Genomic DNA, 15,044 nt, shown 5'->3' with positions numbered 1-15,044 from the left:
AAACGCCCTTGTTTCGCTTCTGAAGGCGAGACAATACTGGACTGGGAACAAACTGTTGTTTTTATAGCATCTCTGCGGCAGTGATTACTTTAGAATTCAGTCATGCATATAACTCGGTCTCCAATCAGAGCATTCCAACCTGGAGAGGGTTTTTTCAAATGACAGTTTCCACATCAAAACTTTCCGTGCACTCATATTTATTCATGATATTAGCATTCTGCTGCTATTTTAGTCGTCCTAGAAAAAATATTTGTGAAGAGGAAAGAGTAAAAATCAGATCCTGGAAACACCTTTAAACACTTTAAACTTCTATAGCTACTCATCATGTAGCTTAGTTGATGGATAGACTACTTGAGGAAATTAACTTTTCGTGTCTGTAATACACATTTAAACACACCAATTTATCAATGATATAAAGTTACCAGGGCCTCATCCTTCTGGTAAAGGTGCAGTTAACGAATACAACTCAATGGTCAAAACAACATAACAGTCCTTATTCATCCCTCTAGGTCTAAAATTATGAGAACTATTTGGAGTTTCCCCACCTCGTCAGTTTCCTTGAGACAACGTGACAAGGATACACAGACAGACTGACACATATGTACTCGTTGACATTACAATTTTCAACATGAGAAAGCCATCTCCTAATGAATCCCAAATGACTATGCGTCTGAAGGAGAGATTATTTGAAGTATCTAGGAATGAAGACTGTACGGCTCCTCTCTGTCTTATCCCCAGGGGCAGTTAGCTGATATGATTTATTCGACTTAATTCTTTCGAAGAATAGGCTATCAGATCAGATGAGTGTTTATTCAGGACCTCGATGTTTTTGTTTGTCTGTTTTTTCGCAGTGTCAAAGGATTCTCTGCACTTTTAGAGAAAACTTAATATTTGCCTGAATCTCTTCGCCCCCTATAAGATGTTCCTCAAATCTCCACTTGGATAAAAAAAAAAAAACCTGAATCTTTGTAAACTAAAATATTCAGGGTTTTGTCAAAGTTGATCATAGACAATGTGAAGCCTATTACAGAGGCTGAGAAAATGAAAGATAATGCGACCATTAATTAGTATTGTTATCAGTGAGAAATGTGCTTCATATACCTTTCCATACATTTGAATACACAATTCCATTACATTTGTAGTGTTGTGTGCCTCCTCACTGTTTGCATCTTTATCCATGGAAAATCTTGTCAAAATTGGAGGAAGTGGACTGGTTTCCATAATGAACTTCATTACCATAAACACCTAGCTTTCCTAAGGGGTTAGCTGATAATGATCAAAGTGCTTGGTTGTTTTAGGACAAGCGACTGCTATTTTCATTTAATTACCCTTGTTCCCACACTTCTACACACAGACTTTGTGGACAGCTGCATTTGGTGGATAATTCACAGAAGCTACCCTACTCATTTCCTGAGTTGAACGTCTTAAATAACAGTTAAACTAAACACAGGGGGACTTGGAAAATCTATTTTCACACTACTGCAGGCATAAGGTTTCAAGACAATACATTCAATCCACTGACACTGTAAGGATTTGCTAGGATTTGATGATTGGAGATGTATTTAATAAAATGACTGAAACTCAGTCATTGACAAATAAAACAGGATAAGTATACATTTGAATCTATTTGCATTATGAGGCATCAAAAGCTACATGAAAGACTATCTCAGAAGTTCATGTGAATGTGTTTACACTGCTATAAAGACCCAGTAAGGTCAAAACATGGCATATTTGGCTCAATAATGACTACAAATATGTTCTAGTGTATGTTTCAGTGTCCTTTGCAGCTGTTCTGGTCATGTTAACACTATACTAAGCACTTAAGCGGAATGAGCTGTGAATTAAGATGTGAGAACCTACAACTGTCTTGAGTGGTAAAAAAAAAAATCTTATCCACAACTAATTGTTAACAGGCAGTTGTTAGCAGACACGATTAGACAAAAGATGAGGTTGCGTACTTCACAAGCTATGCTTCTTTAAGGTAATTTTCATCTCCACAGAGCACCATAAATGCAATGAATCACTAAGCCAAGACAATTTAGGCTTATTTAGTGCTAATCTTATGCACTTGATGACTTACCTTAATTTTTTAACATTTCATTATTCATGTAGACTGAGGAGGACAATGACAATTGTTGGTGTTCATATTGAAATATTGAAACATTGGCGCAGATATTGGCTTAGGAGATTCTGCTGGCTATAACAGGGTATTACAATTTGCAATTTAGCAAACAATTGTGAAATATTGTGTGGTGTATAAACAACATACCTGTAAGATGGTTTCATTTATGATTTATTTGATCATGATACCATTATGGTCTGACACTATATACAATAATTGCCTTATAATAAGCAACAACAGGTTATTTAAAAGCATAGCTGATACAGTCTACAAAGGACTGACAGTGAGAGGTTACTGTCAATACAGGTTTTGAATATATAGGCTCAATTTGTGCTCAAGGAGTACCTAAATTGGACCAAAAAAAGAACATCATAGGCTGGTCCCCTAAAGGTTACTGTAGGCCTAATGTCACTAAACGTTCTGCAAACTATAAGTTGTTGCATGTTTTTTTTAATTTTTTTTTATAAAATATCCTCAGACCAATCATTATAATAATAATAATAATAATAATAATAATAATGTATATGTATGTTTTACTGTGGTATCAGAATAACATTATTATTATTATTATTATAATTATTGGTCTGAGGATGCTAAAAAAAAAAAAAAAAAACATGCAACAACTTAGTTTGCAGAACGTTTAGTGACATTACAGTTACCTTTGCACTTTATGATCTGGCTTAGGCCTGCTGGCATTTACATTTATTTTGTTATTTGGTATAGTGGTAGCTAATTACTCATTTCCAATATGTCCGTGAGATATACTCCAACATACTCCAAAGCTTTACACAAGTTTGTGAACCATGCTTAGCCCAAGCGGATGCTCAAGCTTCTGTCATTGGTGGGTGTTTATTTCTCACATGATGGGTTTGGGGGAATACTCTGTGAGACATCAAAGACAGATACACCGATTTTCATATGCCGACCTTAAAGCATAAGCATTACTAAACTGACACATTTCATGAAGACAGAAACCTATGAGCTGTAAGGGTTTCAAAAGCTCATGCGTCAGAAGGATCCCTGAACCCCACTGCCTAGCGGTTGGTAGGCTGAGAGTGAGTGGGCAATGAGCATGGGCAAAACATTGCGGAAGCTGCGACGGAGGCACCTGAAAATCGCCCGACCCAGAGTCCATGTCGACGACTCTAGCGAAAAACTGGCCTGTTCTCTGTAGTCTGTTACCGCTTCGTTCTGGACAAGGGAATTTAGCCATAAGATGTCGTTGCGTCACAAAATGAGCTAGTTTGAGAGACTCGCTTCAATTAGGCTACTGCTGCGGGAGAACGCTTACATAAGCTACTGTATCTCCCTCGCTCTTCTGCCGGGAAAATGAAGTGGAACCCCAGCTTGCTTCAGGTGCAAGCTGCATCCAATGGGAACCTCTTCTTCTTTTCAGTCTCAAACGTTGACCACCCCGATGCAGCACTTCACTTCGTTACGGTAAGACCTAATGTGAAGATATGTATGTTGTTCTGTTTAATTCAAGCAGTGCTTCCCATTATAACGACATTTTCGCTCTTAGTTACAGTGTATTGAAGTGGTCACGTAGGATGTTACATAAGTTGTGTAGTTACACATTATCAGCATCGACCAGAACGTTTGTTGCTGTGTTCAACTGCACCAGAAACAGAAGAAAATGTGTGTGTTTACATAATAACTTACATAGCTTACAAATGGAGAGTGATTTGGAATTCTGAATCATGTCCTGTATACAGGATATGTCGTTCCAGTCTCAACTATCTTTGGATGTCATTAATTAAACCCTGTTTGATGAGTTTGTACTATCTGCCACTGAGCGAAACACCCACCTACAAACAAACAAACAAACAAACAAACAAACAAACACACACACACACACACACACACACACACACACACACACACACACACACACACACACACACACACACACACACACACACACACACACACACTCACTCACTCACTCACTCACTCACTCACTCACTCACTCACTCACTCACTCACTCACACACACACACACACACACACACACACACACACACACACACACACACACACACACACACACACACACACACACACACACACACACACACACACACACACACACACACACACACACACACACACACAGACAGAGAGAAAAAGAGAGAGAAAGAGAGAGAGAGAGAGAGAGAATATAGATAATATTCCTAGCCTTGATTTAACCATAACAAATAAATCCTCACGGGATCACTACTGTATAGGTTTCTGCTATAGAATCCATAGGTGGATAGATACTGGTAAACACTAAGATAAAATGGCAGGTGTCTGTATGTATTAAACATAAAGCTACTGCTTCTCCAGGTCCCAGTTTACCACTTCTGACATGGACTATGAGAGACCAAACGTTGAGACCATCAAATGTGTAGTGGTCGGGGACAATGCGGTGGGAAAAACCCGCCTGATTTGTGCCCGAGCCTGCAATGCCACTCTGACTCAGTACCAGCTGCTTGCCACTCATGTGCCTACAGTGTGGGCTATTGACCAGTACCGAGTGTGTCAGGAGGTGAGTCTGCCACAGCTGCCAAACACTGTCATGGATCCCTAGAGATTATGGATTGTATTTGCCTAATGACGTTGGGCACAAATAAAATCTCTCTCTCTCTCTCTCTCTCTCTCTCTCTCTCTCTCTCTCTCTCTCTCTGTAGGTGTTGGAGCGTTCTAGAGATGTGGTGGATGATGTCAGTGTGTCTCTGCGTCTGTGGGACACCTTTGGAGACCATCACAAAGACCGTCGCTTTGCATACGGAAGGTATGGAGGAAATGGCTGCCTGGTTGTCCAAAAAGCTGCTCCTGAATTAGCTCAAAAGGTTTACACCAGCAAATGATAGATGCTGCACCAAGACAAGGATACAATCTTGAGAGCTCAGTGTAGAGAAGCACGGTGATGTTATGTATTTGAAACTGCTTTGGGTCTAAATCACTGGGGTAACTATCGACAATCCAATTAGGTGCAGCGCAGTGGTCCATAGGGTGGGGGGGAGGTTGGATTATTATTATTATTATGATTATTATTTGTTGCTGTTTTGCTATTGAAGGTGGACCCTCTTGTGCATTCATTTCACACAGCCTTTAAAGTAACTATTCAATGATAACACTAGTAGTACTTGCAACTGTGAAAGTCTATACCACCCTGTAGAACCTGATAATGTAATAATTTCCTGATAACGTAATAACCCTGATAATGTAATAAAAAATCCCTCATAAGTCCCTAAAAGATGTAATAAAACCTGATAATGTAATAATATCCCAATAATGTATTAAAGTGCATTTCCCAATAATGTAACAATCGCCATACCAATAATGTAATAAAATGTTACATTAATTGGAAGTTATTACATTATCAGGTTAGCCTCAATTTTGCAGAACCTGATAATGTAATAAATTCCTGATATTGTAAAAACTTTGGTCAGTGCTGAAATGTTGGGACACCAGTTATTCAGACCAAGTAGTGATGCTGTGTAGACAACCACCCACTATTGTTTTGCTCATATTTTGATCCCAATGGTATAGGCCTTTAGCCTCGCAAGCCAAACCTGTACAGCAAGAAGCTGTACAACGGTCTGGCACAACACGATTTTCAGTGTGGGCAGGATTAACGGTTGTCTGTTAAGTTGCCTCTGCACGCAATGCCATGCAATAGGAATGGCGCTACAACCAATCCGAGCGACTAACGAATGACAAAAGACGATTTGATTGGCCTGGTACAATATGTGCCCATTAGCTGCCGGTCTATAACATACCAAAATGTTCTTATTTTTTCTCTATAAGTTGATTACCACTGAATATCCCTTTCACCATTGTAAAAATTGTGCATTCGCAATCATATAAAATATATACTGTATCTGCTAATAGTGAAGCAGCAGGTCTCTGGACAGCTTCACTGTTTGGACCTCTGAAACTGAAGACCTGATGCTACAGCACCAACCAAAGTTATTACAATATCAGGTAATTATTACATTATCAGGTTCTGCAAAATTATTGGGAAATGCACTTTATTACATTATCGGGGTATTATTACATTATCAGGTTTTATTACATGTTTTAGGGACTTATGAAGGAATTTGTATTACATTATCGGGAGTTATTACATTATCAGGTTCTACACACCCTCCCAACTTGTGTATAGCACTTACGGTATGAGTCATACCTATACCTATTTTTATGTCTTGTTATTTGTCCTTGTACTGTTCCAAAACGGCATGTTTACTGTTTCGCAGTCTTCCCATAGGCCAGCATCTGTGGTGTTTTTTCCACTGGTCCGCAAGGCCGCTAATTGTACATCAAATTTTACATAATTATTTAATGTGATGTCATGCTCCATTCATAGCGTAATGGGTTTGGTGGCGGTTTACCAGATGGGTGACCCAATGTTGAATTCTGTGCACAGCCATGCACTCAGCCGTAACCTGAGATGATTTCTCTGCATTTTCTGGGGCTACTGCACAGCATCATTCCCCAGTGTGCAATGGAGAGGGCATGACATCAGTTTCTTCCGAATCCTCTTCTCATGATTCATCAGAGAGTTCTCAACAGCCCTTTCCTAGAGGGCCCTTTCTGGGCTGGGTCAGGTGGTTTCCCCACGGCCGTGGCAGTGGTGAGAACCTGGGCCGATTATCTGGAGTATGTTTTGACTGTTTCTCGCTGTCAGGCACTCCCTATTTCAAAGCGTTTATGCCCTCTTTCTCTATGGTAGCATGATCAGTCGAGGCTATACAATTAAATTGGCGAGACTCTTTAAAGGGGTCTTGGAGCCCACTGTGGCAGACCCCTACCTCTGTGTGGCTATATGGCCTCACCACCAGAAGCTCTTGTGCTTTGCATTTCAGGGATCTGTTTATCAGTGTTCCAGACTGCATTTTGGTCGCACCTGCTCCAAGTGTGTGGATGCGGCTCTGGAGTCATTAAGCAGAGAGGGCCTGAGAGTTTTGCATTACCTGTTTGACTGGCTGCTTGTAGCCAGCTCCCCAGCCCAGGTCATGTGTCAGCTGTACAGAGCTTGATCCTCCATATGTCAGGATTAAGGGTTGTGATAGACTGGGAGAAGAGTATGGTGGTCCCAGTCAAGATGGCCGCCTTCTTAGGGCTGAATCTGGATGTAATATCGGGTTGTGCATGCCTCTCCAATGAGTAGCAAAAGGCGCTGTGAGAGCTGACACAATGCCCGGAGGATGTCAGCTCGAACAAGTTTGTCTTCGCTGGGCATGATGGTGGCGGAGCATGTGGCGGTGGTACACGCTTCCACATGCGTCTCCTGCAAATGTGTTTCCGTCTGTTGAAGCTGGATCCAAGAGTTGGATGATTTTGCTGCCTTGGTCTGTGAGATGGAGACTGGTTTAGTGGCAAAAACGATGGCAGACCAAACTCTGTAGATGGTCGTATTTGTACATACAATTTGTTTGTTTGACTTTTTTTTCGCTTTGATTTTTTAAAAAGTTGCTGAGAAATAAACACTCTGCAATGTAAAAACCCTGTTATTGTAACTGAAAAATACATCTGAGGGGATTTGCGAGGTGTCTTAGCCAGCTATCTAATGTTGGCATACTACTACCCACTAGGTAAGCAGCGATGTATTGACGGATTGACGGAGACGGATAGTTACACAATTTGGGATGTGCACGTCAGGCCACGGAAAGGTGCTCGGAGAGGGTTTGCAATGACGGAGAGGGCTCTCTGTGTCTAATATGTTCCAAGGGGCAACCTTGGCAGGGAAATGGTGCCCATGTCTTGCACAACTGCTGTGGGCTCGGCTAGGACATCCTGTTGCTGATCTTTTTACCTTCAAGGAGAATGCCATTTGGTGTTTCATCCGGGCAGAAGACAACCCTCCTCTGGGCGTCAACGCCTGGGCCCTGACAATGTTTTTTTCAGACCCTCTTTTTTGCGACGGTAAAGAGTGCTTTTCAGTTAAGACAACTACAGCGGGTTATAGTGCTACAATGTGATCTCTCTGTGGTTCTTAAAGGCGCCCGAGGCACCATTAGAGGCTTGGGACTCTTTTTTACATGTAGTAAGTTTCACTCCATACCATTACATATCGACATTCAAGGAGGAGCAAAGATGAGACGTCGTTGGGTGGTGAGAACTGATAGAAAATCGCGCTGCCAGCGCCGCCGGTGGGGAGAGGCCATTTTTTTTCAAATCTTTATTTTTTGGTGGCACCAATAAATAAAGGGCTACTCTCTTGCGGCTAGTTTTAGCGCTCTTTTTAACGCCCAAAGTATCAAATAATGATGCAAATGTGCTAATATTGTGAAGTAAATGTCAATATCATAAAGATTGTCTTATCCAGATTATTTCCATTTTGATGCCCTAATGTTGCTTTGGGCGCCTTTAACAGTCAATGGTTTAACATCCCCCGCCTCATGTGTCTGCAGAGGATGGCAGATTGAACCTTCTTTGCCTTGTGAGGACTTTGACCAATTATGTGCATTACGTATACATAGAAATAGCTGGATCACATGTTTGTTGTAGGATTCTCTACAACATTAATCAGTTGAATGAATCTCTACAATTTATGTCAAGAATCAAAATATTAATTGAATTTTAAAAAGGTTCTGACTGTTCTGCTCTTTACTTCCTCCTCACTGCAGGTCAGATGTGGTGGTACTGTGCTTCTCTATAGCAAACCCGAACTCTCTTTTTCATGTCAAAACCATGTGGTACCCAGAAATCAAGCACTTCTGCCCTCGCGCTCCTGTTATTTTGGTGGGGTGCCAACTGGACTTGCGCTACGCAGATATAGAGGCAGTGAATAGAGCTCGGCGGCCTCTAGCCAGGTGAGATTCTTTTTATAATAATTAGTGATTCCTTTTTTTTAAATTGATAACATCATTGATAGAATGCATTCATATGTTGCTCATATATACTCATAGTTGTGGTCAGCAAATTAGTTTTAATATATGTTAATCAAATATGGCACCATATATGCCTCTTGTAGACCAATCAAATCAAACGAGATCCTTGCGCCAGAAAAAGGGCGTGAGGTGGCCAAAGAGTTGGGGGTGCCGTACTACGAGACCAGTGTGGTGGCCCAGTTCGGTGTGAAGGATGTGTTTGACAATGCCATCCGTTCAGCACTCATCACGCGACGCCATCTGCAGTTCTGGAAGTCGCATCTACGCAACGTGCAGAGGCCCCTGCTGCAAGCACCCTTCCTTCCCCCGAAACCGCCACCGCCCCTCATCACTGTTCCTGCGCCCCCCTCCACCCCGGATGAACACCCTGCCCGCCTGTTGGAAGACCCACTGTGCGCAGACGTGGTGTTGGTCTTGCAAGAACACCAGCGTATATTTGCCCATAAGGTGTACCTGTCCACTGCTTCATCCAAGTTCTACGACCTGTTCTTGGCAGACATACGGGCAGAGGGGGAGGCTGTGCAGCAGCCATCAGGGCGGGAGCCCCCAGCGCGGGCTGCCAGCTTCGATGCGTGTGAGAGTGGAGAGGAGGGAGGCCGTGTGGCCCTCAGGGCCTGCATCAGTGACGGGACCCTGATCGGAGGAGACTCGGATAGAGACCAGGAGGCAGGACACTTAGGCCGGTTGCCATCATCCTGGGGGCGGGCCTTTGTTGGCATCCAGAGGGAGGTGGTGGATGACCCCATCACTCACATGGCTCGGCCAATGACTGTAGTGTGCATGGACCCGTCGGTGCTGGCCGGCCCCTTCCGTGTGGTTCTGCGCTACCTGTACACAGGTCAGTTGGACGAACATGAACGAGAACTCATGCACATCGCACATATCGCTGAGCTGCTGGAGGTGTTTGACCTGCGCATGATGGTGGCCAACATTCTCAATAATGAGGCCTTCATGAACCAAGAAATAACCAAGGCTTTCCACGTAAGACGGACTAATCGGGTGAGGGAGTGCCTGGCCAAAGGGACCTTTTCAGGTGATTAATAATCTTCATGACTAATAATGGCTCAGTTTAAGATATCTACAGTGATGTTTTGACTAAAACAATATTAAGACCACATACCTTAAATGTAACGTGTTACCTACAATTCATACAATTTTAGATATATCTGAATGAATCTTATGACAGGATGTGTACAGAGAATACAGAGACATAAAAATTCCATGCACATCAACTCAAAATTGCATTGCATTGTAATTGCATTAAAACACAATGAAGGATAATACTCAATTGAAATTATATTGTGAATGTCTTGAATTACATTCTGACTAGCCACTGGTGTGTAGTGTCATCAAAAGCTAAAATGGCTTGCCATTGACAGTTTTCTGTCTGATTTCCGCCTCAGTAAACAGGGGCCCAAAAAGCAGGAGGTTGGGAAACACAAACTATTTGCTGTAAGAGCTGACTGGTTGCTGCTGGTTGCACTGTCTGTGTTGTAGACGTGGTGTTCAAGCTGGATGACGGTACAGTTCAAGCACACAAACCACTCCTGATATCCAGCTGTGACTGGATGGCAGCCATGTTTGGGGGTCCTTTTGTAGAGAGCTGCACCAAGGAGGTGGGCACGCACAGAAATGTTATTCTTCACAACAAGACACGCACAGAAATGTTATTCTTCACAACAAGACACGCACAGAAATGTTATTCTTCACAACAAGACACGCACAGAAATGTTATTCTTCACAACAAGACACGCACAGAAATGTTATTATTCACAACAAGACACGCACAGAAATGTTATTCTTCACAACAAGACACGCACAGAAATGTTATTCTTCACAACAAGACACGCACAGAAATGTTATTCTTCACAACAAGACACGCACAGAAATGTTATTCTTCACAACAAGACACGCACAGAAATGTTATTCTTCACAACAAGACACGCACAGAAATGTTATTCTTCACAACAAGACACGCACAGAAATGTTATTCTTCACAACAAGACACGCACAGAAATGTTATTCTTCACAACAAGACACGCACAGAAATGTTATTATTCACAACAAGACACGCACAGAAATGTATATTTCTCATTAAAATGCAGAGCCAACAGAACACTGAACACCACAGCAGGGTCTATTATTGCATATTGATACGTCGATGGCAATGTAGATCTTTTCCTGAAGAACTAAATGATGTGTCTATCTGACCATGGCTGGGTTTGCATGCATGATTGTGTTCTGCTGCGGTTGGTATGGGAGGGAATTTCATAGTAAATCAGCAGCAAAGTGGTGGCTCAGGCTCATGTTGTTATGGAAGCCACATTGAGTGCAGGCTGCAATTTGTGGTCTGTCATAAAATGCTGCATGAGTACATTTTATTGGAGGATATTGAAAGTGTCAGTGAAGCACATGTTGCACGTGAGCTGTTAAAGAATAGAAAGAGCTGTAACCACGGGCTAGACGGGGCATAGGTGAAACGGTTTTCTACACGTTAAATGGCATGACAGTGTTTGCATCCCAATGAAGAAGTGCATGACAGTGTTGGTGTCTCCTGTACCCGTAGGTGCTCTTCCCCAACACCACACGCAGCAGCATGCAGGCGGTGCTGGAGTACTTGTACACCGGACGCTTCTGCTCCAGGCCTGATCTGGACGCCATGGAGCTCATCGTCCTGGCCAACCGCCTCTGCTTGCCTCACCTGGTGGCCCTCACAGGTAATCCCCACAGCATAAGCACATCTCACCCTGATGTGCACGGCATAGCACCGCATCACAAATACAATACATTTGAGCTCACTATGACCCCTTCAGACAGTTACTTCAATAAAGTATTAGGATGTTAGTCATTGTACATGTATGGCTTCTTGCCCAGAAACCAGTTCAATGTTTAATGCGATAGTGATTGTGATTAAAACGATCTGAGCACTTCTTGGCTAATGCTATTAGATATTGTATTGTGCCAAGTATCAGCTTGAAAAGTTCCAATGTGAAGGGATGTATATAACCCTAGATGTATAATGAATGTCCCCACAGAGCGGTACACAGTGACTGTCCTGAAAGAGGCGGCCTCCACTGGAACAGACATTGATGGAGACGTGCTGCTCTACCTGGAGATGGCCCAGGTAAAATTATTATCTTTCCCTCCGCTCTCTGCTTTATTTCCCCCCTTCAAAAGTAAATATTTTATTTAGCAAGAATACACAATAACGGTCCTGTTGTGAAATATCTTATTTACCAAAGAGGGAGCGTGAACATATGACCAGGATTTCACACCTAATCTTTTTGTGGGAAACAGCATCCGTGTTACAACAGACTTATAACAGTGCAGAATCCACTGACTGTAATTAGAAAGCTGAAATATTTGGCACCGATGATTCTACTGGCATAATTTACCAGCTAAACGAGCATTGAGTTTAGCTCTAGGAACCTCGACAGTGGTATCCAATCTCACAGGTCCGGTGCTTTAATTCCTGCTTGGTGAACTGGAGGAGGGGGGGGTGTGTTCTCTTTGGGCTAGTGCAGCGCCCGCTCTTGTGACGGCTCATGTGGTTTCATTTGTCACGCCTCACTGCCAGTGCTGACTCATGCTCCCGTTGACTCAGCTGTGGCCAAGGGATAATCAGATGCAGGGTAGGAAATGCGTACGCAAAGAAGACTGGAACAAAAATGTTTAATTAATTTGTTTCGATTTGCAACCGGTGGGATGCCTTTCCCCAGGATGTTTTCAAGGAATCTTTTGGAACTGTTTTTTTATAGATTGCCGTTTTCGAGTTTAATGAAAGGAAGGGTCTGAGTTCCTTTTCATTGGGTTTTTTATGATTCATTCTCAAAGCTGCTACAAATCTGGAAACCAAAGCATTTGTTTTCATCCTGGGAAAGTAATTCCATCTGCTGAGGGTCAAGTCAGACCATGGTAGCATCTCCCTAAAGGAGAACAGCTGGTGATTTCACCCATTCACTTCCTGTTGTCCCCAGTTCCATTGTGCCTACCAGCTCACCAATTGGTGCCTTCACCACATCTGCACCAACTACAACAACGTCTGCCGCAAGTTCCCCCGTGACATGAGGGCAAAGTCAGCAGGTACAGACACACAATGACATGCCTGAACAAAAAACACCCCTAAAAGCACCCCTCTTCTATTGAGCAGTATTAAAAAGAGCCTGATGATATAGTTTTGTGTGTGTGTGTTTGTATATTTAGAAAACCTGGACTACTTCGAAAAGCATCGCTGGCCTCCAGTTTGGTACCTTAAGGAGGATGACCACTATCAGAGGGCACGGAAAGAGCGCGAAAAAGAGGATTATCTGTACCTGAGACGGCAGGGTAAACGCAAGTGGGTTCTCTGGAACCTGCCCTCCTCTCCAACAAACCCATCTTCATCTTCCTCCTCTTCCTCTCCGTCCAGCTCCTCAGCCATTATCTGAACTCCTGCTGTAGTTGCTACCAGCTACCATTCTGAGCAGTGACAAAGACGGGAGGGGATGTAAGTGCATGCAGTCCAGGCACTGCCATCTTCTGTCCCAGAGCCCCATGTAAAGTGCTGTTTATCTACCACAGCTCTTCTCTAAAGGCCCAGTCGATGTCTTCTGCAATTCATACTGAAATGCTTGTCTGCCAGATGAGATGTGTGAGTTTTATTAGGGGAGGGTCAGTTTGACCTTACTCTTGCCCTTTTAAGAATTCAATTTGAATTCCGAGAACATTGCTGCATCTCATCCTTGGTATTTCAAATGAGATTAGGGATTATGTGTTATACCTTACAGCATTGATATTCCTTTCATGAAACTCATCTAAGCTCTCATGTAACAGAAGTAGCCTAGTATAATGATTGATTTTCAAGCCAATCCCCGCCCTATACAACTGAGAGTGGAAAAACAGACATACCCATGGATCTGAATACTGAAAGGTGCAACAATGAATTTGTAAGTGGCGCTTACCCACAAAAACACCCTTCTTGAAAACGGCATGGACAGAAACACTCAGCCTTGTACAATATTGTTTGCATGTAGAAAACCTTTATGAGTTGTCAGTTTCTGAACAGTGGAAGCAGTGGCAACACATGTTGCTTTACGCTTTGATAGCAGAGGTCTAATAAATCTAATAGAGGTATTGTTATTTTTCATAATGTATTTTTACTCAGATCATTTTTCAGTGACGAAATGACACTCGCTGACATTCTCATCTACAGTGAAGAATAGAGGGGCATCAAATCTGAGTAAAATTCCCAAAACTGTGGTATTTGTCCAGCCTGTCCAGCCTCACCTGTGATACACTGTATCAGTAAGGTAGGGATCCTCCATGCTTCTCTCTGCGGGCAGAGGTAAAGCTACTATTTCTTCCCTTTAGTTGTAGTCTTACACTGCCATTCAAAGTTATCCTTTACTATACTATACTTAGACAAATAATCACTTAATAATCCCAGGGTCTTGGTGCTGCCTAGGAGGGACCATTGACTACATTCCTTCTGGATTACCCTCTACAATTTGGTACATATATTCTAAATTCATGTCATGGTGGTACGTTAATCACTTTAATAAGTGTATAGGTGGACTACAGTCAGTTTGAGGAGAATTGCTTCATTGTAATACATCTATACATTCCTGTGTAACTGCTGTACTTTACGTCTCTGAGTGTACTTAAAATTATTGTATGGACTGCTGTCTCCTGTTGAGCACTGCACAAAAGTGAATATTGAGTGTTAAATGTGTACTTTGTAGACTGAGCAGAAGCAGAGTGAAATGCATGCTGCATATGTTCAGGTGTTTTCCTCTTTTTGTTCTGCAAAACCTTGCCAACATGTTGTGTGCAAATGATTACTTTGTATATATTATAAATGTAATCATGTTGTGGTGGCATTTGTGTCAGACATATCAGACATACCAGTCAAGACATCTGCATGGAAATATTTTCAGATTTGTGTCTATATGATGTATGATATATAAAATCTTTGTGTATAAAATCAGTACCTTGTTTTCCTTTAATAAGACGCCTTATAAACCGATATACTCGTTAGTTGGATATGATGGTACACATGAACA

General features: G+C 42.3%; 1 protein-coding gene across 1 annotated transcript; it reads left to right on the top strand.

Moving 5' to 3' along the window:
• Nucleotides 1-3,539: 3,539 nt before the first annotated feature.
• Nucleotides 3,540-13,430, top strand: rhobtb2b (Rho related BTB domain containing 2b; the record flags this gene model as incomplete). The annotated part of the gene is made up of 10 exons (XM_080848134.1): nucleotides 3,540-3,562; nucleotides 4,451-4,652; nucleotides 4,795-4,898; nucleotides 8,740-8,925; nucleotides 9,087-10,036; nucleotides 10,501-10,619; nucleotides 11,570-11,720; nucleotides 12,039-12,127; nucleotides 12,981-13,086; nucleotides 13,207-13,430. 10 exons carry the CDS (start codon nucleotides 3,540-3,542, stop codon nucleotides 13,428-13,430), a joined length of 2,154 nt encoding a protein of 717 aa, XP_080704260.1.
• Between the last annotated feature and the right edge of the window lie 1,614 nt (nucleotides 13,431-15,044).

Source organism: Sprattus sprattus (assembly GCF_963457725.1).
Source record: "Sprattus sprattus genome assembly, chromosome: 11".
In the NCBI taxonomy this organism is placed as follows: domain Eukaryota; kingdom Metazoa; phylum Chordata; class Actinopteri; order Clupeiformes; family Clupeidae; genus Sprattus; species Sprattus sprattus.
This window is presented reverse-complemented; position numbering and strand designations above follow the sequence as displayed.